The 25,352-nt window shown below is 30.0% G+C and overlaps 5 protein-coding genes across 5 annotated transcripts; 3 read left to right on the top strand and 2 right to left on the bottom strand.

Annotated features, from left to right (window-relative positions):
- Positions 1-363: 363 nt before the first annotated feature.
- LOC129292686 (protein trichome birefringence-like 19) lies at positions 364-4,641 on the bottom strand. Its single transcript, XM_054930287.1, has 2 exons — positions 4,032-4,641; positions 364-1,279 (listed from the first exon to the last, which is right to left on the bottom strand). Exons 1-2 carry the CDS (start codon positions 4,569-4,571, stop codon positions 512-514), a joined length of 1,308 nt encoding a protein of 435 aa, XP_054786262.1. The 5' UTR covers positions 4,572-4,641; the 3' UTR covers positions 364-511.
- An 11,072-nt stretch (positions 4,642-15,713) lies between these two features.
- LOC129293154 (peroxidase N1-like) lies at positions 15,714-16,254 on the bottom strand. Its single transcript, XM_054930958.1, has 2 exons — positions 16,033-16,254; positions 15,714-15,887 (listed from the first exon to the last, which is right to left on the bottom strand). Exons 1-2 carry the CDS (start codon positions 16,252-16,254, stop codon positions 15,714-15,716), a joined length of 396 nt encoding a protein of 131 aa, XP_054786933.1.
- A 3,632-nt stretch (positions 16,255-19,886) lies between these two features.
- LOC129293753 (peroxidase 5-like) lies at positions 19,887-21,228 on the top strand. Its single transcript, XM_054931851.1, has 2 exons — positions 19,887-20,197; positions 20,293-21,228. The coding sequence occupies exons 1-2, from the start codon at positions 19,964-19,966 to the stop codon at positions 21,070-21,072; spliced, it is 1,014 nt and encodes a 337-aa protein (XP_054787826.1). The 5' UTR covers positions 19,887-19,963; the 3' UTR covers positions 21,073-21,228.
- Positions 21,229-23,611: 2,383 nt separating this feature from the next.
- On the top strand, positions 23,612-24,397 carry LOC129293153 (peroxidase 5-like). Its single transcript, XM_054930956.1, has 4 exons — positions 23,612-23,623; positions 23,861-23,882; positions 23,926-24,086; positions 24,173-24,397. The coding sequence occupies exons 1-4, from the start codon at positions 23,612-23,614 to the stop codon at positions 24,395-24,397; spliced, it is 420 nt and encodes a 139-aa protein (XP_054786931.1).
- Positions 23,731-25,175, top strand: LOC129292033 (peroxidase 5-like). The gene is made up of 2 exons (XM_054929529.1): positions 23,731-24,086; positions 24,173-25,175. Exon 2 carries the CDS (start codon positions 24,515-24,517, stop codon positions 24,947-24,949), a length of 435 nt encoding a protein of 144 aa, XP_054785504.1. The 5' UTR covers positions 23,731-24,086; positions 24,173-24,514; the 3' UTR covers positions 24,950-25,175.
- Positions 25,176-25,352: the final 177 nt, after the last annotated feature.

Genomic DNA, 25,352 nt, shown 5'->3' with positions numbered 1-25,352 from the left:
GCCCAAAAGTATAATCAAGAACAAACAATGTAATTAAGTAGGGAATACCCGTTGGGCCCTGGAACATCATGAAAGAGAGGGGTCCCCTTTTAGCTATAATGACAATTGTGTGTGTGTGTAATTAAGTTTATTGGACATGACATCTTAATCTAAAATTTTAACATATATATTGAATCCATGAGTCATTCTATTTAAATTAAAAAACATAGTTGATTTGCTTTAAACAAGGTTAAAGTTCAAACCTTTATGAATAGAAAAAAAAATATTTATCTTAGGAAAGTTATCCAAATTGAATCTGATATTAACATTAAATATAAGATAATTGTATGTATAGAAAAATTTAATAACTATAAAATGCAATAATGAATTATTGACACTATATATGATGAAATCGTGTGACACGCATTTATAATAACATATATCTATAAGATTGGGACAAAGTGATGCCAATTAATGGATCCAACTGAAGCTCATGGCACATGCACATGTAATATATATATATATATATATATCAATTCCCACCTTCTATCTTCAACATTTCCAAGAGCAAATCACTCCATGCATCAATAGGCCCAGGCAAGCACCAATGAACACAATCATTATACAAAGTCACATTCTCATGTGGCCAATGTCCATATCTACTTGGGTGACCATCTGGCCTCATCAGCATTGCTTGTGTCACGTCAAGAACCCTAAACTTCTTCTTCGTCATCTTCTTCTTTGCTTCTTCCTCTGCAACCCTGATCTCCTCCATCTGTATCACATAGAACCGCAAATCGTCCCCTTCTAACTTGACCTCACTTCTCTTAAATGGTTTTCTTCTCACACAATCCCCACCTTCGTTCCACAATCCGTTCTCAAAATGTGATGGTGCGAATGATCTCAGGATGGTCATGCCCTTGAAGTTTTCTAAGCTGTTTAGGGTTTTAAGTGCTGTTTTTAATGCCTTTCTGTAACCGAAGGACCTGGTTCTGCTGGTGATGTTGTTGATGAAGCAGTGGTAACATCCTATGATTTTTTGTTCCTCGTAGAATACCATGGGCTTGTCGAACCAGTGACCTCCATTGATGACTATATAGTCGAAGTGTGACACTTTCTTTGACCATTTTTCGTCGGGCTTGTCCACGTAAACGTGTAAGAGTTCATTAGGGTTTCGTTCTGCTTTGGATTTGACCAAATGGGTTGTCCAAAATGCAGCTACAGTGAAATTGTTACTTGGGTACTTCCATCTTCTGAAATAATCATCTTGTATTTCTGAGTCATCTTCAGGCCATTCAGCCTTCGGACAAAAAAAAAAAAGGAAAAAGAAACATTAATTTGAAAAATCAACATAACAATAATTGAATAAGTCTAACCACAAGTCAAATTAATTTCCAGTTTTATTTGACATGGACACCACAAATATTACAATATATAGTATTTTCATTTGAATATGTTAATTTAATATTTTTACATAAAATAATGAAAATATTTTAAAATTATGATTGAGTTTGATCTTAAATTCGAAATGAACATGAATTATTAGTAAAAATATATAGATCACCGTACAATATGATATTTTCTTATTTTTGGAAATGTTTTCTAAAACTCTATGAATTATATAATGCATAATAAAATTTATAGTAAATTTATATTATTCATAAGTTTATAAATAAAGTGACTTGGTTTATAATTTTCATATAATGCATAAGAAAAATAATAATAATGCCTAGTTTTTCAGTAAATATTCCAGCCACTTGCCCAGTGTTGACCCTTTAAACTCAGTTTATGTTTTTTAAGAGTGCTAAGTGTATGTCTCTATGCTTTAATTTCTGAGGATATAGTCTTGGCTTGCTTTAGGTATACTCATAAAAAACAACTTGTAATTAACCACTATTATCAAAAAGAAATTGGTTGGATTGTCAAAGACAAGTTGACAATGAAACATTTGAAACGTGACATCGTAACCAGTTATACTTTTTTTGGCCTTTAATGTACATTGAAGTCTTAAAAATGAAATATTTTTTGGAATGAGAGTTGATTTTTTTGGGCCAATAAGTGAAACACAGGTGTCCCTCTTTGTTCATAACACCTAGGTCGTCATCTAACGAGGAGGTCAAATGGTCAATCAAGTGAAAATAACTTCAACCATCTACCATTGACTAAGTCAACATTAATAACTTACAGAAGCTTGACTGTACTCATTACTCAAACCTCATGAGGACTAGCTGTCGTTGGATAATGCATACAAAATAGTTTTATCATAATGTCAAATATAGTTTATACTTTAAAGTGTAGGTAAACTTTGTCTATCATATTTTGGGATAAAAAATTAATTTTAATTGAAAGAACAGAGTAGAGACTTTATTATTAATATAAAAGCTCACATGCTATATTAAGTAACTAACTTTATCGCAATTTCTGATAGAAAATTTTAATGACTAGTCTGATCTTCGGTGGCAAAGTCCAAACATTTACTTCTCCCATTTAAAAATGTAAAGTATTTTTTGAGAAGTTAGAGTTAAAAAATGTAAGACATTTTTGGCCTTTCGAAGTGTAATCATTGCTTCTTTTTTTAAAGTGTCTTTGTTGATAATAATTTTATATTTATTATATGATGTTTAATAGGGATAAATATGAAAAGATAGAGTTAGTTTGAAAATAAGTAACTATTTTATTAGGGGGTGATATTCGATTAAAAATACCTTATATTTTTAAATAAAAGAAGTATATAATTAAAAAAGACGCAAGATATTATATTTCAATCATATATAAAGTATATTTAAAGCCTCACCATATCATACTATTTCTATTCTTCATATTTTCTAATTAAAGATAAAATTTCAAATTGGCAATACGGATTCAAATTTCTAAGTGAAACAAAAAGGGAAATGTTGTGTGATTCAAATAGGACAGAATACTCAAAATAAATAGAAGGGCTATAGCTTTAATATAGTATAATTTAATGAATAGCGTACCAGTGCCTTCACGCTGTACGATTGATTAAAAAAAAAAACAAAAAGCATGGATTGATTTTTCATGTGGAGGACAAAGTATGCACAATTTGATGTAGCTTTCCGAGGCAAAAAGATTCGATTCCTTAGCATACTTATATACTCAGACTCACAAACACACACACACGCATGTTACCGCCATCATTTACCTAACCCTTGAATTGCATGATGGTTTAGGTCAACTGACTTCTCTGGCTGCAGTTAAAATAACACAACCAGACAGGGAAATTGAACGGCTAATAATTCAGCCAACACACAATTTTGGGGCCTCTGGATAAGAATAGGGAGGGACTACTCGAAAACAGGAAAAGAACGAATAGACAGTTTTTTTTTTTTTTTTTGGCCAAAGAACTAATAGACAGTCGAGTATTGAAATGATACAGCGTCTTAATTCAAAATTTCAATAAATATTCAAATTTATGGGTTTTTTTTAATATATATTAGTAGAAGCTCAACTTTATTCAATGTTTTGACTTCCCATATCTATCCTAACAATATTAAAAAAAATCATGATTTTATCATAAGTTAGGTTCTTAAATTCACTAATCCTTTCAGCACTGAAAATATTTTTTTTTTTAAAAAACCCTGATTCGGTTTAAGATTAAGCGCGGTTCCTACTTGCATGTAATAAGGAAAAAAAAAGGGCATCCAATGCGAATGAATAATTAATTAATTACTTCACAAGATCTCAGTTTGTGTTTTTAAAAATTGAGGTACACATAGTCCTTTAGATTTGATATATATATATATATATTTATATTCTAAAAACTATATTTACTAGAATTTCTGAGGTGTTTTTTTCCAATTTCTTTCTATGTGATGATACATTGTGTAAAAAATAAGACTCATCATTTGTCATAAAAACTTAATATTAAAAAACCCAAAAATAATGGCACTCAAGTTTGACCTCTTCTTCCCCAATTCATGGATCCCTCAGGCAATTATAAACAGAAGAAATTGATGACATCAAGATGATGCATGAAGATGATGAAACAGAGAAGAAATATGTGAAAGAATGATCGATTAATTATTACTTACCCTAGAAAGGAGGCAAATGAGGGACTGCATCTGATTTCTGCCAACAGAGTCTCCAACAAAAGCCATGGATTTGCCTCTCATTATCTCCAGAAACTGAAAGGGATTGAATATGGGAAGCTCACAGTCATTTGGCTTCCACCTCCATTTCATGAACTCTGAGTCTGGTCTCCCATACTTGATGCAGTTTTGGTGCTCATGAATTGCCCAGCAACTTGTGTTTGTGTAGTATGGTGCCTCAGGATTTGGGACCCATTCACCACTGAAAATATCACACTTCTTTCTTGAAGATGAAGGCAAGAGTATTGAATCTGCAGCATTATTATTATTCAGGTTGTTGAATAATGTTGCAGATGATGATGATGGTGACTGTTCTGATGCAAACACGATTCTCTTGAGAGATCCAAAGAGGGGGAAACTCAGTGGCGTGACAGTGAATAGAAGAATGGCTAAGATGGAAAGTAGAGTTACTTTTGGGATAATTTGAGGGTTTGGGCTATTTTTCTTCCCCCAGAGAAGCTCAATGAAATTGAACTTCGTCATCTTGCCTGAGAATCAGAGATGGAGACTCATGAAAGGAAGCTTCAGTTTAGCATCCATATATTGTGTATTGTGATTTGTGATTCAGCTTAAAAAAGTTGTTACATTTATTATTATTATTATTATTATTATTATTATTATTATTATTATTATTATTATTATTATTATTCGTCAACACACACACCCTCTCTCTCTATGACCAACATAAAATAAAAGATTTAGTAAAGTATGAATCTATTGGATTAAAATCAATTAAACATTAAAAACAATAATAATTTCAGATATTTTTAAATAATTCTTATACAATATCTATAATATAAAATATAAATATTTGGCTCGCTTTACACTCATGATAAAACACAGGTCCTACCGTCTAACTAATTTATGGATTGTAATTTTAGTTGAAGGATAATTTTTATAATATATATTTATGAAAGTTTGGAATAAACTTAATTGAGTTTTTGTACAGAAAAGGAAACATTAAGAAATCATTTTCAAATATATATTTTAAAAAATAATATCATTCTCGAGATTGGGTTCCGTTTTAATTTTACAGAAGAGGTAAATATTAAAAAAAAATAGAAGAAAATATTTCATATTTTATACATCTTGGGAAAGGAGAGCATATAATTTAGTCAAATAAAATAAAATTCTGAAATACTAAATTCCGACATTTTTAAATGCGAAAGGATAGAAATTGGAAAAAGGTAACGCTATTTTATAAACAAATAAATTGAATAATACACTGTAAATGATCTATATATAGTCCATACTCCAGAATCTTCAGAGTTCAGACAGCTAAGACTATCCGATCTGTCAGCAAAAGCAAGCTGGTTATACTCATAATATCAAGATCTGTCGTGTGATTGAAGATAAGGACATGCACATATATACATCACGTATGACCTAAAAATTTAATTATAATGCGATGTTTATCACTCAACCAACGAACCCAAAATATACATACATACATACATAAATATATTCCAACAAATACATTATCTCGTGTATTCAGTTTCCTCATAATGAACCAATATAATGATTAGGTGGAATGATAAAGAGATTCATGTTTAACATTTTAATAAGCTTTGAGTTCAAATTCTGTGGATATATTAATTAGAAGAGATTTAAATTATAGAGCTTTACGATGCTCAAATATTAATTAATTGACATTTTAATAGATGGCTTTTGGAAAAGGGAAGGGGGGGGGGGGGAACAAATATCTTGGCATGTTAAATTTGCTAGATAGATAGACTTTCTTGTTTCTACACATTCCTCTTTCCCATAAGCATGTGAACATCAGATAGCTAAGCTGTGGCTGTGGTCCTGATTTCGTTTTCAACTTTTCATGGCATCCTCACATATCTCTCTCATTATTTGTGCCTTCTCTTTTAGTTATGCTCATATTATCTTTCAACATGTTGAGCCGTCTTTTTCAATAGAGAAGAAAGGGAGAAAGGGAAGTTCTTCAATTCCATTATTTTAAAAAATGAGATAATAATGGGCTCAATGATAATACTTTGAATCTAATTTAGTCGATCGAAATGGTCCGTTAAATTTCTTTCAGTTATCCCTTTTGGCGAAAATAAAAAAGTTTATATCAGTTATCAATTCAGTTTATGAGATTTAATCTTTATTAATCACATCTCTAAAATTTCACAACCATATAAAGTTTCCCGCCATGTGTGTTTAGGACTACTTTATGTCTCCAACTTAAATGTTAAATAATAATTTATCTTGCTCATGAGAATCTTTCGTTTACATCCGTTCTTGTAAACACCACATAAGGATTAGTTTACATGGTTATGAAATTTTAGGAATTTGATTGATAAAAATTAAATCTCAAAGACCAAATATATAATTGAGACAAATTTGGAGGATGAAAAGGTTTTATTATTTCTAAAAGTATTATAATTATTTCCAGTGCATTGTATGATAAAACATGTTGAGATAAAATTATTTAGTAGGATATCACGATTTTATTTTTTTAAAAAAAAATTCAAACATTATGCCACAAAAAACATGCAATCCAGTATACTATCTAAATATCTCAAATCCCAACATATATAGTTCTAAAGTCGAATGCATCACATTGGCTTCCCACCCAATTTATGATTATATAGATTGTTTTAATTAAACATAAATGATAAACAAAGTCAAACACGTTACTTTTAAACTTCCCTCTTTTGTATATTTAAACGTGTGTATGCGTATGTTTTGTTTTTTTTTTTAATTTTTTTTGAGTGAACAATCAAGCAAATAATTGGATATATCAAGGAAAAACGATGAATTATGACATATATAGTTGCCCAAATAGAGTTAAACACGGCGTCAATACAAAGACAATTACGGAGTATAGGATTAAATAATATAATCTCTAAGTGTTTGTCATTTTATATTTTCAAAACAAATAAGATGTTCCATGAGTCAGAGCTTTTATGGGTATCCGTGGATTAATATAAACATTACCCTAGGCCATAGTCACTTACTACTCCATTTTTATTTATAAAAAAAATATCACTTTTTATTTATTTTTTTATATAAACAAAATTATATGTTTTAATAAGTATTTATTACATATTTTTTAAATCCCCTCTCATAATTTATATTAATAAGAAATAATTAATATATACTTCTGTTGATTAACATAGGGTATTTTCAAACCGAATATGAAATATCACAGATTAGAAAATAACTTATAATCAAATATAGAGAGTGGCTTCTTACCGAACATATAGATATTTATGTTTGTTTGTTTTTTTGTTGGCAGGGTAAACTAACAACTATAACTTTGAGCAAATTATATTGCAAAAATCACTCTAAAATCCCATATAAGGAGTCTAAATATATAGAAAAGTCCTATAAAATTACAAAATTTCTTTAAAATACTATATCTCCTTCGTCAAAATTGTTAATTTGCTATATTGAAATTGTTACTTAATTATAATGGAATAGTTGTTAATGGATCGGAGTTCATTTGACAACTAAAAAGTTAATTAATAATTAATTTTTTAGCAGTAATTGACAACTTTGTTAATTTTGTAATTTCGTGAAATTTTTTTTATCTAAATTAATTCCTTGTGTTAGACTTTAGAGTAATTTTCCCTATTATATTTGATATGTACATAATCCCTCAATGTAAGTTATCTCATAGAAGAAATTGATGATCCTTTTTGTAAGTCACTCTGTATAAAAAGATGGATCATTAACTAATTTCCTTTAATTTTATCCTTTCACAATTTTCTTCTAACAAAATAAAATATGTTACATACGATTATATGAAAGAGAAGATATTTTTAAAGGTGATGCATTAAATTAGGATAAATAAAAAAAAATTTTCTTTTCATATAATATAAAAAATTAACCACTTCTCCTTGATTTTTGTGAGATAAATTTATCATTGTATTATTAATATGGATATGAGAACAGTTCTTCTCACTCTTTATAATGAACGGATTAACGACCAAAAAAGAAAGACATGTCATTTTTTTTTTACTTAGGGGAATAAATAATTGATTTATAAAAAATGATTAGAAATGTCTTAATTATAACTTGAGTTAGCAAGAATTAATTGGACAGGTGAAATTAAGTGTTTGGTGGTAAACGTAGCCAGCGTACCTAATGTCGTGTTTGATTTTCACTGTTTCACAACAAGAAAACAATGAATTATTTTAAAAATATTTTCTGAAAAAAGCCAGTGAGACAAATTTTAAAAGAAATTAAACTAAGACCAAAGTAAAGAGAGAAAGATTCTGGGCCAAATATGATATTTTGATCCAATTTTTATTTCTATTTGTGTAGTGTGGAACTTAATTGAAGAGGAAGGAGGAATTAACTATTGAGAGTATCAAATCACTGATCGTTGAAGACAACCAAATGAGGCATTTAAGTAACTTAATTAGACCAAGTCACAGCATTCATGAAGCTCGTCGGAGCAGATGGGGGGACCGTTTCCAACTCATTTGCAGGACGAAGAGATGAGATCTGTACCGTTCAGAGATTTAAAGTGTTACTTTATATTAATTTATTAAAATAAAAATTATAAAATAATTTTAATAGTTTTTTATTTTTAATTTGATATAGATTTAATTTAAAGGGTTTAATTTTATATTAAAATTTTTATAATTGATGCATATTGATTATACATATGTATTTTGCACACTGTATAGAGTGCATTTAAAAAATTTGAGATATTCAATTATAAAAAATTTAATATTAAATTAAACCTTTTAAATTAAATTTAAATAATATTAAAAATTAAAAAATTATTAAAATTATTTTAAAATTTTTATAATTATTGCTTAATAAATTAACATAAAATAATTTTTAAATTTAAATTATTTAAATTAAAAATGATCTCATCTCTTCTTAGAGATGAGTAGGGAAATGTTCCCGAGCAGATGGTACTGACCCACAGGCAAGCCACTGTGTGTTGCGTGTAAGAATAGATTCAAGGGAAAGCGACACTAATGAGAAAATGAAAATAAAGGCACTTCCGGACTCTGCAATATAATTTAAAAATTCAGAGATTAATAATCAGAGAAACGCACTAATTTTTAAAATTAAAGCTTAACAAATAAAAAAAGTTGGATTAATCACTCCTGTTTTGAGCTGCTATTACCGATCCCTCCAATTTATAAAAAGTCGATCGCCAAAACATTTTTTATACAGACCAATAAAGTCATTAAATATTTATATTTATTAAAATTAATTTATTACATTTCTAAAATATCCTTCACATAAGTTTTTTATCCAAAAAAGTAGTTCTTTTTTTAATGAAAAAATACAATTTGATTTCAATTCCAATATTAAATGTTAAAGGGTGCATTGATAAAGAGTAAAATAGTAAACAAAATATTTAATAATCAATTTTTTAAAAAATTTAATTTTATGATTAAAAAAGCAACTACACTCAGATAAAAATTAGGGTATAATGGGGAAAGAATTACTAAATGTCACATTGAATTTGTAAAAAGATATGTAAAATAAAACAAGAATTTTCTTAAAAGAAGCAATGGAGCGCTAACTTTTTCTTTTTGAAAATTAAGTGCCGACTTAGAGAATCACAGAGAATAGAAGAAGAGCCACCAACTGCCGCCATAAAGCACATGGCTTGAGGGCTCATGCTTATTCACCAACTAACTATCTACCCTTTTCGATTTTTAATATAAGATAAATTTAATGAAATTCATGTTTATTAAAAAAATAACAGTTATAACTTAAATTTTTTTAAAAAATATACTCTTTCCATACTAATTTATACAATAATTTTAGAAGTGATTTTGTATTCAAGACATTTGAATAAAAATAATATTTAATTGATTATCCTTGTTCTAATACTGCCCTTTCCTCTTTATTATATCTCTCTCTATTTTATATTTCACAAATAAAATTATGTTACATGAAAAGTATTTTTTTTTAAATTTATCCTTGTGTTTTAAAAAATTATAAAATATATTTAGTAAATTTTATTAATATACGTAATTTTATTTAAAAAATATTGTCTTATAAATTGGGAGGAGAGAAGTATAACTTTCTAGTTTTACTCTTCTTTACAATTAATAATCATAGGCTAAACTATATTTTTGATCCTTTAATTTTATACAATATTTTAATTTAATCTCCTAATTTTATAAAATATCTTTTTAACCCCTTAACTTTAATATTGTTAGTTTCAAATTGTTATTTTTTTTTGTATAAATCATTGTTATTTAGAAAAAATAAAACCTAATATATCAATATTTAAAAATATTTTTTTAATATTTAAAAATTTCGTATAAATTTTTTTATGATAACACTAATGGTATTAGAGTTAAAGGATTAAAAAATGCTTTATAAAATTAAACAATCAAAATGAAACTTTGTATAAAATTATGTTATGGGATTAAAAGTATATTTTAACCATAATCATATTATAGAAACTTGCAAATAGCAACTTTTGAAGTCTCATTAACCACACAAATTTTAAAATAAGAAATAGGTAGAATTTTTGAAGAGAGACGAATTTTAAATTTTCACAATTTTCTACTATGGTAGCCACTTCTTCATAATAGGAGAATAATTCCATTAATCAGTATTAAACATGATTTAATTTATTGATGGCAATAAATATGATTTAAATTCAATAATGAATAATTATTTGGTGGTTTCTAGAATTTGAAATTCAAATACTTAGTTATTGAAAATGAAGAGCATTTAATTGTCCATTATTCAAACTTAATTCATGTTTACGCCAACCGTCGCCACCATGTACCATAGCCTATTGGCTTTGCCTGCTCTGATGATCAGTTCAACTTCTAACCACGTCCGATCCCCCGCGCGTTCTCTCTCTCTCATCCCTCTATATATATCCTCTCCCATGATTTCTCTAACTAGTGCTCGTAATTTGATTTAAGCTTGAAAAAATTTAGAACTAATCTTAAAAAATGTGTGTATTTTTTTGTTCAGGACGGTCCGAAAAAATTCAGGTTGCCTGAATATCCAAATGTAAGTTTACATTTTTTTTAAAAAAAATATTAAATATTAATTAATTCTCTCCTCTTCAATCCACTATTCTTTGTCCGACCTCTCTTCTTGTTTTTAGGTGGTTTTTGTTTTCTATTCTTTACAATTTATGAAGTACCTCTGATGATTCTTTAGATGGTATAATGGTGAGCCGCCTATATCTTTATCCCCCCTGCACAATCTGCTTCAACGTTGCCAACTTGTTATCTTCCAAATTTTTTCATTTGATTGAGAGAGAGAAAGATTGATGAAGTGGGATGTGAATGAGTGTGGTGTTGTGTATTTTACTGGGTGTAATAATTTTGTAATGGAATATAATTATTTAATAAAGCGGATTTAATTCTTAAAAGTCAATCAGTCGATGATCACAAACACACAATATATTTTTTTCTACTCTATTATTTCTGCATTCTCTGAAAACTCTGGGGTCTAGTAAGTTATGTGTCTGTCTACATTCGAAATGATCGAGATATCTCTAGTAAGTATTTATAAATTTTTCAAATACGCATACATTACTTTACTTGTTTATATGAATTGAGATATACAAATTCAACATTTTGTACAGTACTGCACAAGTTAAAGTGTGCGTTGCAGGATTTGTTTTGTCTGTGTGCTTTGGCGAGGGCACATACAGAGCTCTTCAAGTATTGATCACCTCTGGAATAATTTCTGAATAATTCAAATTTAAATACTTTTTTAAAATAAAAAAATTTATAAAATTTAATAAATCTATTAATTATTAAAATATACAATTTATATTTAACCAGGTCAATCTAAATTTAATATTACTTTTTTTATAGTTTTTATAAATTAGTGATATAGATTTGCTTTAAATTGCCTTGAAACTAACATAATAATAAGTTAAAAATTTTGAATCTGAATAGTGCAAGGTAAATTTATATGATTAATTTATAAAAATTATAAAAAATTAATATGAAATTTGGATCAATTTAATTAAATGTGAACGATATATATTAATAATTAATAAATCTATTCAAAATTTTATAAATTTTTATTTAAAAAGTAAAAAATATTTAAATTTGAATTTAAATTATTTAAATTAAATTTAGATTATTCAAATTATTTAATCTGCACTACTCAAATTATCTTATAAGTGATGAGCACATGAGCACGAATCGTGCTCCCGTGCTTTCGCTGGTTCTATCGCTGTCTCCAGACAGGGTAGCTATATATAGGTTTCAGCTTCATGTGTTTTGTCACTCTGTGTTTACTGTTCAACAAAAGAATCAACATTATAGGGCTAAAGCCTACATGTGTGTCTCTGTGCGCGCGTAGATTAATTAGATATAAAGGCCAGGGTCTTTTCTTGTGGCCGCAAAGGCCCAAGCCAAACAGAGTGAGTGAATTTATCGTACAATTTTAGTGCAGACATAATAATGCTTCCCACTTCTCTATAAAAAATACATAGAACCCAGACAATGTAACTAGGGGAGAAAATGATAGTTTCCTTTTAATTATTCATGCAACACATATGCCCACCGCCTCAAAGTATTGAAAAGTATGAGTTAATTTGGACACAATTAGCTTGAACATGTATGACTTGTTCTTTTACATCTATTGCAAGGAGAATCGGGAGCACAAGTTAAGTTAAGTGAGAGGATTTGAGATACTTATTAAGTCTAGATCCTGATTTGGAAGGACATAAGTATCATTTTCCCTAACTTGAGAAAATGACAAATATAAACCTTGTAAAAGTATCAATGACAATTGAAGACCCCATATTATTGAAATGTTATGAAAGGACCATAATCTTCATTTATAATTTAAAATAAATAATTGTAAAATAATAAATAGAATATGACTCATGAATTTAAGTAAAGTTGGCTGTAAATTTTATATAATGTTACTTGTGATAAATGAAAAGTCAATTGTAAATGAATAGATAATTTTATAAATTTACATACATATCATCACTTGTGAATTTTTGAAAAGTTACTAATAAATTTATAAAAATTTAGTTGTAAATGAATAGTTAGTTTCATAAATTTATCCATCACATATGATTTAGGACAGTTAGTTGTGAATTTAAAAAATATTATTTGTAAATATATATGTATGTATGTATGTATGTATGTATGTATGGAACATTAGGTTATGAATGAATACAAGTAGTCTTAATTATAAATTAATAATTTAGGAACCCTCTCACATGTTTCTGAATATCTATTCACAACTTATTTGACTTTCTATAAATTCACAAGTAACCTTTTGAAAAATTTACAAGTGGTTACATATCCTTAAATTAACAAGTAACAATGTATATATTCATAAAATTATCTATTCGAATTTACAATTTATAAGTAATTTTCTTAAATTCACAACTAACATTCCTTAAATTAATGAGTGAACTTCTATTGATTATTTCAATAATTAAAAATATTTCAATTGTAAATAAAAACCATGCATGGCCCTTTCTTGGCATTTTAATATTTCAATGTCTTCAATTATCATTAACGTATTTATAAAGTTCATAATTATCATTTTTCCTAATTTTTGTCATTATAATATCATTGTATTCGAGTAGTAGTTGAAAAGTCATCTTATTTTTTAATATAGAAAAGCCCTAGAAAACTTGAAAAAATCCATTATCTCCAACGAAATGTTATTTAAAAATGGATGGAAAATTAAATTAAAGGAAATAAATTACAATTTTTTTCTACAATGCGAAATTTTATTGGAAAATTCAACCAAATTAATAAAACATATAAAAGAAAATTGCTTTGGACAATCATTATTATTGGATAAGGGTCAATATAAAAAGAATGTGTTTGTTTAAAAATATTTAACTAAATTATTGAAGGTTAGATTTAATTAAAAATACTTTTTATTTTTTTAATGGAGAGAGTGCACAAATGTAAACGACGACAATCATGATAAAGTATTAAACTAATTTTTAACATGGTATTAATCTTAAATTAACACCATGTTCTCGAGCAACGGGAATGAAAGGTTTGTACTCACTACTCTGAGCCACCATCACATTGTAAACTCTTAATTTTACTATTAAACTAATTTTTAACCAAAGGTTGAAAATGATTAAAAGCAGTAATTGCTTCACCCTTATGCTTTAATGGATATAACCATGTGAATCGACTGAAAGCATTGACAAAGTGAATATAATAACAATGACTATGTATTGACTGAATTGGGGAAAGACCCCATAAATTATTATGAATTAATTTTAATGGAAAAGATGCTTGAGAATTAGAACTAGCATAAGGAAGAGATTTGGATTTGCTATATTGACATGCTTCACAAATAAGTTTTTCATTGATATTCATAGAGGCATTACATTTATTCAAAATTTGTTTCAAAATTCTATCACTAAAATGGCCTAACTTGTAATGTTAGTCCAAATAAGACATAAAATGCACTTCTGGAGTTACAACAATAAGAGCCTTTTGTTGAACAGAAATAGAGTTAGCTATGGGGTACATGCCCTGTCGAGGGGGCTCGTGCATCAAGACCTATTTTGTCAGCGTGTCCTTCACAACACAACCATCATCAGAGAATTCAACATAAATGTCATTATCAGAAACTAGTTGAAAGATGCTTACTAAATTTTTAGTGGTTGAGGGAACAAGCAAAACATCATTAAGATGAATAGGAGTAGAAGAGCATGAAAGAATCTTATTACCATAACCGGATATAGGAGCTTGAGCGCTAGTGCAGGTTCAAATGTGAGACTTATTAGTAGGAGTGACCTAATCAAGTTAGGCAGGATCAAGAATCATATGGTAATTTGCTCCACTGTCAAGGTACTAAGCAAAATTATTGACGATAAATAGCAAAGCGTAATAGGCTAGTGGAGGAAAAGAATTTCCAGGACAATTCAAACTAGAACGTGGAGGTTGAAAATCTTGATCAAACCAATGATAATAACTTGCAACCATACGACCAGGATGATAACACAAATAAAAGTAAGGTCAACCACCACTACCTTTCAACTGACCTCTCAAATGACCACACGTGCCACGGTACCCACTCCATGAGCCATGATTATCATCTCAACCATGCTGAGTAAAATTAGCTGAAGGTTGAATGGATAGAGAAGAGAACTGCTTTAGCTTATCCATTTGACTTTCATAGGCTAGAAGTAAGGCTTCAGCATCAATCCAAGACAAGTTAGGTGAATCAATAAGTTTAACCACAATCGAATTGTAATCAGCATCTAGTCCACTCAAAGTATGTATGATAAGATCTTCAGTGGTAATAGGAGAGTATGCTAGAGCTAATTGATTAGCTATATACTTTATTTTTTTAGAGATAATCTTCTATTTTAGAGCCATTTTTTTGAGTTCGATGAAGTTCAATCTTATATACCATAAAACGAGCCTTTGTCGACGTACTAGCTAAAATAAGAGCAACATTCCATAGGTTAAGAGCTGTTCGACATCAGCAAACATTGTATTTCTTAGCCATCTAACCAAAAGGTGATCGAAAGAAGTCCATTCCTCATACTTAGGGTTCAGCTTGGTTCGTGCCATTGACCACTATACGTGGTGAAACTTGACCGAGACCATTAATATGTAACTCAAGTTTGTTTTCCTCAATTAAAGGAAAAATGACAGACTCTCAAAGAAGAAAATTGCCTCTTTCCAACTTGATAGAGGTGGAGGACTACGATGATCCAAACAATGGATTGGTTTTCGCAGCCTGAACGATGATGGTGGTTGGCGTAGTAAAAGAAATGAGAGCTCCAGTAGAAGATGCCTTGTCACACTCTGATACCAAGATAAAATGAGAGAATAATGAAGAAAATGCCAAGAGCTCAAGATACTCTGGCACGCCATTCTGTATATACTATATAGCAGAAACAGTTATAGGGAAAACAAATAAATAAGACATGTAGCTTTAAATAATAACTTTACAAAACTGAGATAATTACAAATATTAACATAATAAATATTGTGTCTTAATAAAGAATTGTTCAAGACACCAATGGAATGAGTTGATCGATGTTTGAGAAGAATAGAGGCAGATTCTGCCCTGCTTCATCATGATCAAAGACACAACCATCTCTAGGACCTGTTGGTATGGCATAGTTTATTTGTCCAGCTTTATAAGCACTATCTCGTGCAGCAAAAGGCAAAATGCTTGCGTATGAAATAGTTTGAGGATACTCATCTTCAATTTGGGCACTGGCTTCCTTAATTACCATGAAGCCACGTAAATTAAGATTGTTGGCTAGGTGGTCTCTCTTGGCTTGATTACCTAGAGTAGATTGTAGTAACTAAACCATCATAACCCTATACACACACCCCCTATACCCACCAACCGATTAATAATTTGATATAGCATCTTTAGTAATATGCATTTAATGATATATATATATATATATATATATATAGTCACCATTAAAAAAAAAGAATTGCTGTTGAAACCCCAAAATGTTGCCATGTGAACTTCATTTATGTTCTACCATTTTGGTTTTAAGATAGAATGAACCTACAGTCTATTGTTACATAATTGAATATATATTATTAAACTAGATAAACACACATATAAATAGATAACATTTGGTTTGTTATATAATTCAATTACACACTATATCTTAAATGTTTAATATTATAAAATATTATTACTATCATTAAATCTTCAATTTAATTCTTTTAATTTGTTAAAATTTTAAATTATATTATTTATTATGTCTAAAGTAGACTATTCATGTAATTGATACAATATTTTTTATATTATTCATTTTTATTTTTTGTACTTCTTGATGTTATTGTATTATTTACTCCCTCCATTAAAAAAATGTGAATCATTTTTAATCGAATATCATCCTCCAATAAAGTATTACCTACTTTCTAACTAACTCATCTTTTCATATTTATCCCTATTAAATATTCTAGAATAAACATAAAGTCATTATTAATAGGGGTTCTTTTAAAAAAAATAATGATTATACTTCAAAATACTAAAAATGTCTTATTTTTAAACATTCAACTCCTCAAAAAATACCTTATATTTTTGAATGAAAGAAGTATTTTAATATTCATATTTATAATAATAATAAAAAGATAAAAATATCTAAAAATAAATAATAAAAATACAGATGATTATATATTAGATCATAATATTTATTTTTTTGCTAGTTGTAATTAAAATTTTATTTTTTATTTTAATTAAAAATAACTCTTAAGTAATGTAATTGACTTTTTTGCATTATATTTTACTTTTTTAAGTATTTTTTAATTTTAAATAATAGTTTTATAAGAAAATCATACATTACAAGCAAAAAATCATGTAGCATCACATACATAAATATTATAGCATCATCATATATTCTAAAATTTAAAAGTATAATTTTAGAATATCTCATTTCTTTTTTTTTTATCTTCCCCTTTTCTATCATTAGCCATTAAATTGGGAACTTTTATAGTCTAAATTAGCATCAAGTTTCAAAGCTACCTATATCAAATGTAGAATTTGAATTAAAAAATTAGATTAGTTGAAATATCGTTCTATCGATAAATAGATTTAACTATCATATGCCTTAAGTATTATCAGCAAGTAGTGTTATTATTTGAAATATCAATTTAATCTAAAAGATTTGAAAATAGAGATTGACTATCACATTATATGCATTTCAAATTGAAATATCAAACAATATGTTTTTGAACAAATTTAGTACATCACATAGGGGTGTGCATTGCTTAATTCAGTTAGATTCAGTGTTAATTGATCAAAACCAATGAACCAATGAACTAAACAGACCTAAATTAATGTGTTCAATGAAAACTCATTATCTTATTTTATGTATTCATGATAAAATTACAGTAATACAATAAAATTAATGTATTAAAATGTTAAATATTGGATAAAATAAAAAATTATGATGACAATATGTAGTTACTATTTATTGTCATGAAAGTCAAGCTTTCCATGGTAATAGCAACTCTAAAAAGCCATCGCTAATCAACAATGACTTATATGCTGTTACTAAAACTTAGATTTTCAGTAGCGACATGCACTTGTCATTGTTGAAAGTTTGATAATTAACGATGACTTTATTTTGTTGCTGTGGAAAGGTACATTTTCAATGGCGACGTTGATTGTTGCCACAAAAAGTCAAACTTTTAGAAGTCATCACAAATTGTTCACTTTTAGCGACATTTTTTTAGAGTTATCATTGAAGGATTTTTCTTCTTCTTCTTCTTCTTCCTTTTTTTTTTTTTGTAGTGAGTGCAGAATTTATGTGTTGCTGGTGATAAAATTGGTATGAACAAGATAGGAGAAGCTCAGAAGGGAGAATGGCGTGGTAGTGTAGGGATGGGGATACTGAGGTGGGAGAGAATATAGAAAGTATTTATAGGTTGCACTTTGTTAAGGAGCAATGAATCAAAACGTGTGTATCATTAGCAGGTGAGGCGCTGTCTGTCTTTGAACATTTATCATCAAAATATGACTGCTCATCAAAATTCTTTTGTGTTTTATAGTTTTTGGTGCGTAGAATATAATTTCAAATCAACAAAGTGCGAAATTCATCAAAGGTTGCGGGGGTGCGTTCGTTCTTCCATCAAGGCTGGCAGGAATAAATCATAAATGTAAGCACTTGGGGTTCATCTTCCATGCTAATCAGATGAGATTTAAATCATTAAGATTTAATTTGAATTTAAAATATTTATTATATATTTTTTAAAAATAATAATTTATAGAAATTTTAAATTTTTTTAATAAATCTGTTTATCAATTTGGTCTTGATTTAATCTAGTATATCCAAATTTAACATTAAAATTTTTATAAATTGATTATACAGATTTACTTTGAATAGTTTAGATTTATAATTTTTTAGCCTTTAAAATAATTATTAAAAAGTGCCAGTTATTAGAAGATTATTTTAGTTTTTAATATTGTATTTATAACAATAAAAATTATAAAAAATTTAATATTTAATCTAGACCGTTCAAAATATACTTGGATAGTCAATATATAAAAATTATAAATAAATTTTAATATTAAATTAGACATTTTAAATTATATTTAAACCAGCTAGGTGATGAAAATATTTATTAAAATTTTTTTAATTTTTGTAAAATTTTATTTTAATAAATATAAAATATTTTAAATCTGAAACAGCCTGAACAAAATAAAACTTGTAGATGTTGGTGAAGAGGAATCCACTTGGAAGGAGAAAGAATAAAACTCATTAACCGCGTAGCGTAAAAATAACAAAATCACAGGTCAATTTGTCTGAAGAATCTACATTTTTCTCACCTTTACCAACATCTACAAGTTTTAATATTTACAAGCCAAAACGAAAGAACCTTGGGCCCACAAGGAAGATTTTGAAAATTAGAGGTCATCAATAATAAATTAACTTACTATACGGGTCCTTAACCGTTACCTCAGAAAATTATTATCGGTATTATATTGATCACCGTACCCAAGTGTTCCCACGAGGTAATTAATGTGCTTACTAAATGAAACAGCCGTCTTAAAAGGAACAGAAAATTCCCCAAACACGATCGAACTGGTTCAATTTGTGACAGTACGTAGAAGCGACATATTGAATATTTAATTAATAAGTGTACTAAAATAGAGAATTAATGCAGAGGAAGTTGCCAGTGTAAACACTCTTCAGAAGGAGCCGTGCTGATATGTTCAAAAGGAGACAGCTTCAGCCTATTCAGCTTCTGTATTTTAATTAATTATTCATGCAAGGTTACAGCCAATAGCCATACGCGTTTTGTTTACTTAGTAAAGCCTACTCTCACCTTCTCCATCGATCACTCCTTCTCTATAAATGCCTTCCACACTAAACCTCCATTCACAAATCAACAATACCATTCTTCCATTGTTTCTCAATCTACTCCCTTGCTCCCTCCGGTTTGCTTATTACCATCCTACAGCATCAACTTCAATTAATGACTAGATTATTACACATGGATGGAATCAATTTATTCCTCTCCAGCTTCGTTTTTATACTCTCATTTTCCTCGGTGTTGGCCTCCTCAGCATCACTCAAAGTGGGTTTCTACAAGTCAGCATGTCCATTAGCAGAAGCAATAGTGAAAAGAGCTGTCAACAAAGCCGTTTCTGCCAACCCAGGCATCGCTGCTGGCTTGATCAGGATGCATTTCCACGATTGCTTTGTCAGGGTGAGTAGAGTTCACACACCCATCTATTTCCAACTTTCTAAGCTTATTGCATATATATCTCAAAAATCTCACGCCATCTATTTATATGAACGCAGGGTTGTGATGGTTCTGTGTTACTGAAATCAACACCTGGTAATCCTGCTGAGAGAGACCACCGAGCAAACAACCCGAGCTTACGCGGCTTCGAGGTGATTGACGAAGCCAAAGCTCAGATTGAGGCCGTGTGTCCCCAAACTGTTTCTTGTGCGGACATCCTCGCTTTCGCTGCTCGAGACAGTGCTCAAAAAGTTGGGCACATAAGCTACGATGTCCCAGCAGGTCGTAGAGATGGCCGTGTCTCCATCATGGACGAAGTCCAAGGCAATTTGCCCCCACCTTTCTTCAACACACAGCAACTGATTGACAATTTTGCACGAAAGGGATTGTCGGCGGACGAAATGGTGACACTTTCTGGAGCCCATTCTATTGGCGTTTCCCGCTGTTCTTCCTTCTCCAATCGTCTTTACTCTTTCAATGCTACTCATCCTCAAGACCCTTCCATGGATCCTACGTTTGTGGAAATGCTGAAGAGAAAGTGTCCACCTTCAAGCATCAATAATGGTGGTGATGAAGATCCTAAGGTTGTACTCGATGCTGCTACGCCTAATCGATTGGACGACAAGTACTATGTGGCGCTGAAGAACCATCGTGGGTTGTTGAGCTCAGATCAGACATTGTTTGAAAATGACTCCACAAGGAAAATGGTGCTGAGAAATGGGAAATATGGTCTGAGTTGGGCTAACAAGTTTGCCAAAGCAATGGTGCGTATGGGTTCGATTGAAGTGCTCACTGGTTCAGAGGGAGAGATCAGAAAGACATGCAGCGTGGTTAATTGATTAAGATATGTAGCTAATAACTAGCTGGTTTGTTGTGCTTGGAAAGAATTTGTTCATAGCTCTGTTTTGTTTCTGAATTCTTTTATTCAATTATTCTTTTGCAAATGTAATGAAATGTTTCTCCATATTTAATTACTCTGTGTTATTCCTTCTACATTTTTTTATCTTTAAACCTTGAAATCTTCTTGATTTTGTTGCTGATTCATATTTTGGTATGTGTAACAGGAGTACAGATTAGAAGCATAAGTGGTCGTCTTTTCTTCTTGTTTGTTTCGTTTTTTTCAACGTTGACAATGTATAGCACATGATAACTATACATCATGGATACGTATACCATGATAGCTCTTACATTAATAATGTTGACAAATTAAAGGAAGACGTCTAAGGACTATATCGTTGAATTGAGTACTGATCAGAGATGCCATTTGGTGGAGCCTTCAATTTAAATTAACATACATGGTGGACAGATTCAACATCTCAGTATATTATTAATTAAATTATTCAATCCTTTGTAGTGTTACAGCTTATATATATATATATATATATATAACACTCTCTTCAGTCCCTATTATAGGATGTCTTTCAGACAGATTTTTTTTAATTCTTAATATGTATGTATATATATATATATATATATATAAAATGGACAAGGAGAGTTATTTATTATCATTTTTTAATTTTATTATTGTAAATTTAATTTGATGGCTCTGTCTCTTTCTTCCTATTTCAAGACATCCTTTACATTGCTTATTTATACAACTACTCCATATGTATCATTTTTCATGAAGAATATTTGGGAAATGAGAAAATTTTCAAACTTCACACTCATAATTTACGATCTAAGAAATTTTATATTTTCTGATAAAGTAAATAATTTTTTTATGTTATTGATAAGTCATTTCATTAATTTTTATTATAATTTTTTTTCTTTTATTCTCCATTAAATGTTAGTAAAAGTATGTTATTAAAAGATGTATATTTAATAGAAAAAAAATTATAAACTAATTAATTTTTTAGACAAAGTTAATGAATTTTAAGATTTTTTTTGACTTTAATAAAACATATTAAAAATGATTTATTAATAAAATTAGGAAATATAATATATATATATATATATATATCCACAGACATCTTCAGTTTTAGTCCATTAACACATGATGCATTCAGGAGTCAATTTTTAAGATTTACAAAACGCATTTAAAAAATTTACAGTTCAACTAATGCATTCAAGATCATTTACATGCGAATATGTCTTTTTACACTAGTTAAGTAAGTTGTAAAATAAACTAGTGTATTTAAGATTTACAACCAAATGTGTTTTTTTTATATTAGTTTGTCTTTTAAATTAAACTAGTGTAATAATTTACAAGCTAATTTAAATTCGTGTAATAATTTACAAGCTAATTTAAATTCAAGCATTGCTAAAACAAGAATAATGTTTTTTTTAATTACATACCATTTTTACTGCCACCATCTATGGTCATAATTCAATGGTGAGCCAGTAGAAATGGAGTTTTGTTCTTTCACCCATAGACTAGAAATGATGTTAATATCTTGGCATTAATTTTTTATAGAAGACTTCATTAATTATTTGTATTTTTCTCTATCCACTACAATCTAATAGAGCAGTAACATTGAACCACCTTGAAATTTAACATGATCAATGCGCTGGAAAAAATATTCCAAGAACAAATCAAATTAAATTTGCTTCTTAACCCCTATTATTAATTAGAAATTCGATCGGTGTTTGGGCTTGTATTTTTTTTTTTTTAAAAAAAAACCATTCAATGATGTACTAACATTGACAGTCCAACATTAACAACACATTTTGGATACCCACTATTTATAGCTATATAATGTTGACAAAGTATAAGACATCTAAGGATCATTATACTAATTACAGAAGCCAAAGAGTGAAGTGTTCAACTTTAGTATACGGTGGACAGCTTCAGCGCAACTTCTTCAGTCTATTCAATTAATTCGATCCTTACAAGATTTTGCCATCCTAAGTCTTGTTTATCCAACTGCTACTGTCATTTTTCTTGACCAAAAACTTCAGTTTCATGTCCATGGGTTCACTTACGACGATAAAATTTCCAATATGCAACCAAAAACTTAAAAACACCAAGAGTACTACATGAGAAATGTGGGAATGTTTTCACACATGGCATACTACGCTCAACATAGAAATCTTTATATATAAAACTTGTTTGAATGTGAAATGAATACATTTGATGGGTTTTAAAAATAGTTCACTTTTAATTAGTTTTACTTTTCTCTGTTTTTTAAGAATTGAAGATACTCTACAATTCCAACACGCAACAAAGAGGCTTGTGGTCCCTACTCCATTATTAATACAAATGGACTTCATCAAAGTCAATTTGATGCCACTAGCAACGGAAACAACATTTCCCCAGCCCTCGCTGAGTTGCTCAACCCGCAGTTATTTCACATATCATCAACTTGTTATTTTAATACTTCCTCTTAAACAAGTGTTCAAAGGAAGACAGCTTCAACCACAAGGACGTACAACACGTTAATGGCTGCCTCAGTAAGTAAAAGCTATTCCTTTTTGCGTCACCATCAACTCCTTCAAAACTCTCAACCTATAAATACAACCCTCCGACACAACTCCTCTCCACCTCAAAATTCCTAAGCCCCTCTATACACACCTATAATTCACGTCCTACAGCTAATCATTTCCTATAGTCTTTCAAGCTTTCATACATAAGACCAGAAGATTAATCCTTTGTTGAGGCTGAGAGTAATTGAATTTGCCTTGCTGTAGTGCACATCAATGGCTTTGGCCGGTCTGCAGATGAGTTTTTTCGTCTCTGTCTTTGCCATAATTAGAAGTGGCCTCTACTTCAGCTTCTTTGAAGGTGGGCTTTTATAAATCAACATGTCCTTCTGCTGAAGCAATTGTAAGCAAAGCTGTCAACAAAGCCATTTCTGCGAACCCGGGCATCGCTGCTGGATTGATCAGACTGCATTTCCATGACTGCTTTGTGAGGGTGAGTTCATTTTTTTTTTAATTTGACTCTATCATTTTATCCATTAATCTCTTTAAAATTCTCATCTCATAAATGTATACATACAGGGTTGTGATGGTTCAGTGTTGATAGAATCTAAACCTGGAAATACAGCTGAGAGGGACCATCCAGCAAACAACCCTAGCTTGCGAGGCTTCGAGGTGATCGAGGAAGCTACGGCTGAAATTGAAGCCGTGTGTCCTCAAACAGTTTCGTGTGCAGACATTGTCGCTTTTGCTGCTCGAGACAGTGCTTATAAAGCTGGTCGAATAAACTATGATGTTCCCGCTTGACGAAGAGACGGTCGTGTCTCTCTGAGAGACGATATCCCAAACAATCTGCCTCCACCTTCCTTCGACGCCACGCAACTCATTGAGCTTTTTGCAAGAAAGGGATTATCAGTGGACGAAATGGTGACACTTTCTGGAGCTCATTCCATTGGTGTGTCTCATTGTTCTGCCTTCTCCGATCGTCTTTATTCTTTCAATGCCGCACATCCCCAAGATCCTTCCATGGATCCTACGTTTGTTAAATTGCTGAAAACCAAGTGTCCATCACCAAGCAGCAATGTTGGTGGCAGTGATCCGACTGTGGCACTCGATGCTTCGACGCCAAACCGTTTGGACAACAAGTACTACTCAGTTGTGAAGAATCGTCATGGATTGTTGACATCTGATCAGACATTGTACGAAAGCAAGTCAACGAGACAAATGGTGTTGAACAATGCAAAAGATGGCTCAACCTGGGCTTACAAGTTCGGCGAGGCAATGGTTCGCATGGGTTCCATAGAAGTGCTCACTGGTTCACAGGGCGAGATCAGGAAGCGATGTGGTGCTATTAATTAACAACAGCCCCTTCTCTTCTGCATCAAAAATAGGACATGTTCATAGTGCTTTGGTTCCCCCCCCCCCACCATTTATACAGACAAGATTGATTCGTTCTTTATTTTTTCTTCTGGAAAAAGTATTCTTTGGCCTTCGAGTTCGTCGAAGAATTGTGTATATGTGTGGCTTTTACTAACTCAAATAAATGTCCTACAAATGTAATAATTTGTTTCAAAATAATGATGATATTTTGTTTGCTTTTACACTTATTCATTGCTACTTTTCTAATCCTAATTTTCTGTTCAACGCCATTAATTATGTGCTCATTAGTAAGATTTATAACAAGGTTTTAAATTTATACACACACATTCTCTCTTCATTCCTATTTATAAGATGACGGAAAAAAATTTGTTTTATTTATAAC

This window comes from Prosopis cineraria, unplaced genomic scaffold (genome assembly GCF_029017545.1).
Source record: "Prosopis cineraria cultivar Desert tree isolate PC_DT_omini unplaced genomic scaffold, ASM2901754v1 PC14, whole genome shotgun sequence".
Taxonomy (NCBI): Eukaryota; Viridiplantae; Streptophyta; class Magnoliopsida; order Fabales; family Fabaceae; genus Prosopis; species Prosopis cineraria.
The sequence above is the reverse complement of the archived record's forward strand: the minus strand, read 5'-3'. Positions and strand labels throughout refer to the sequence as shown.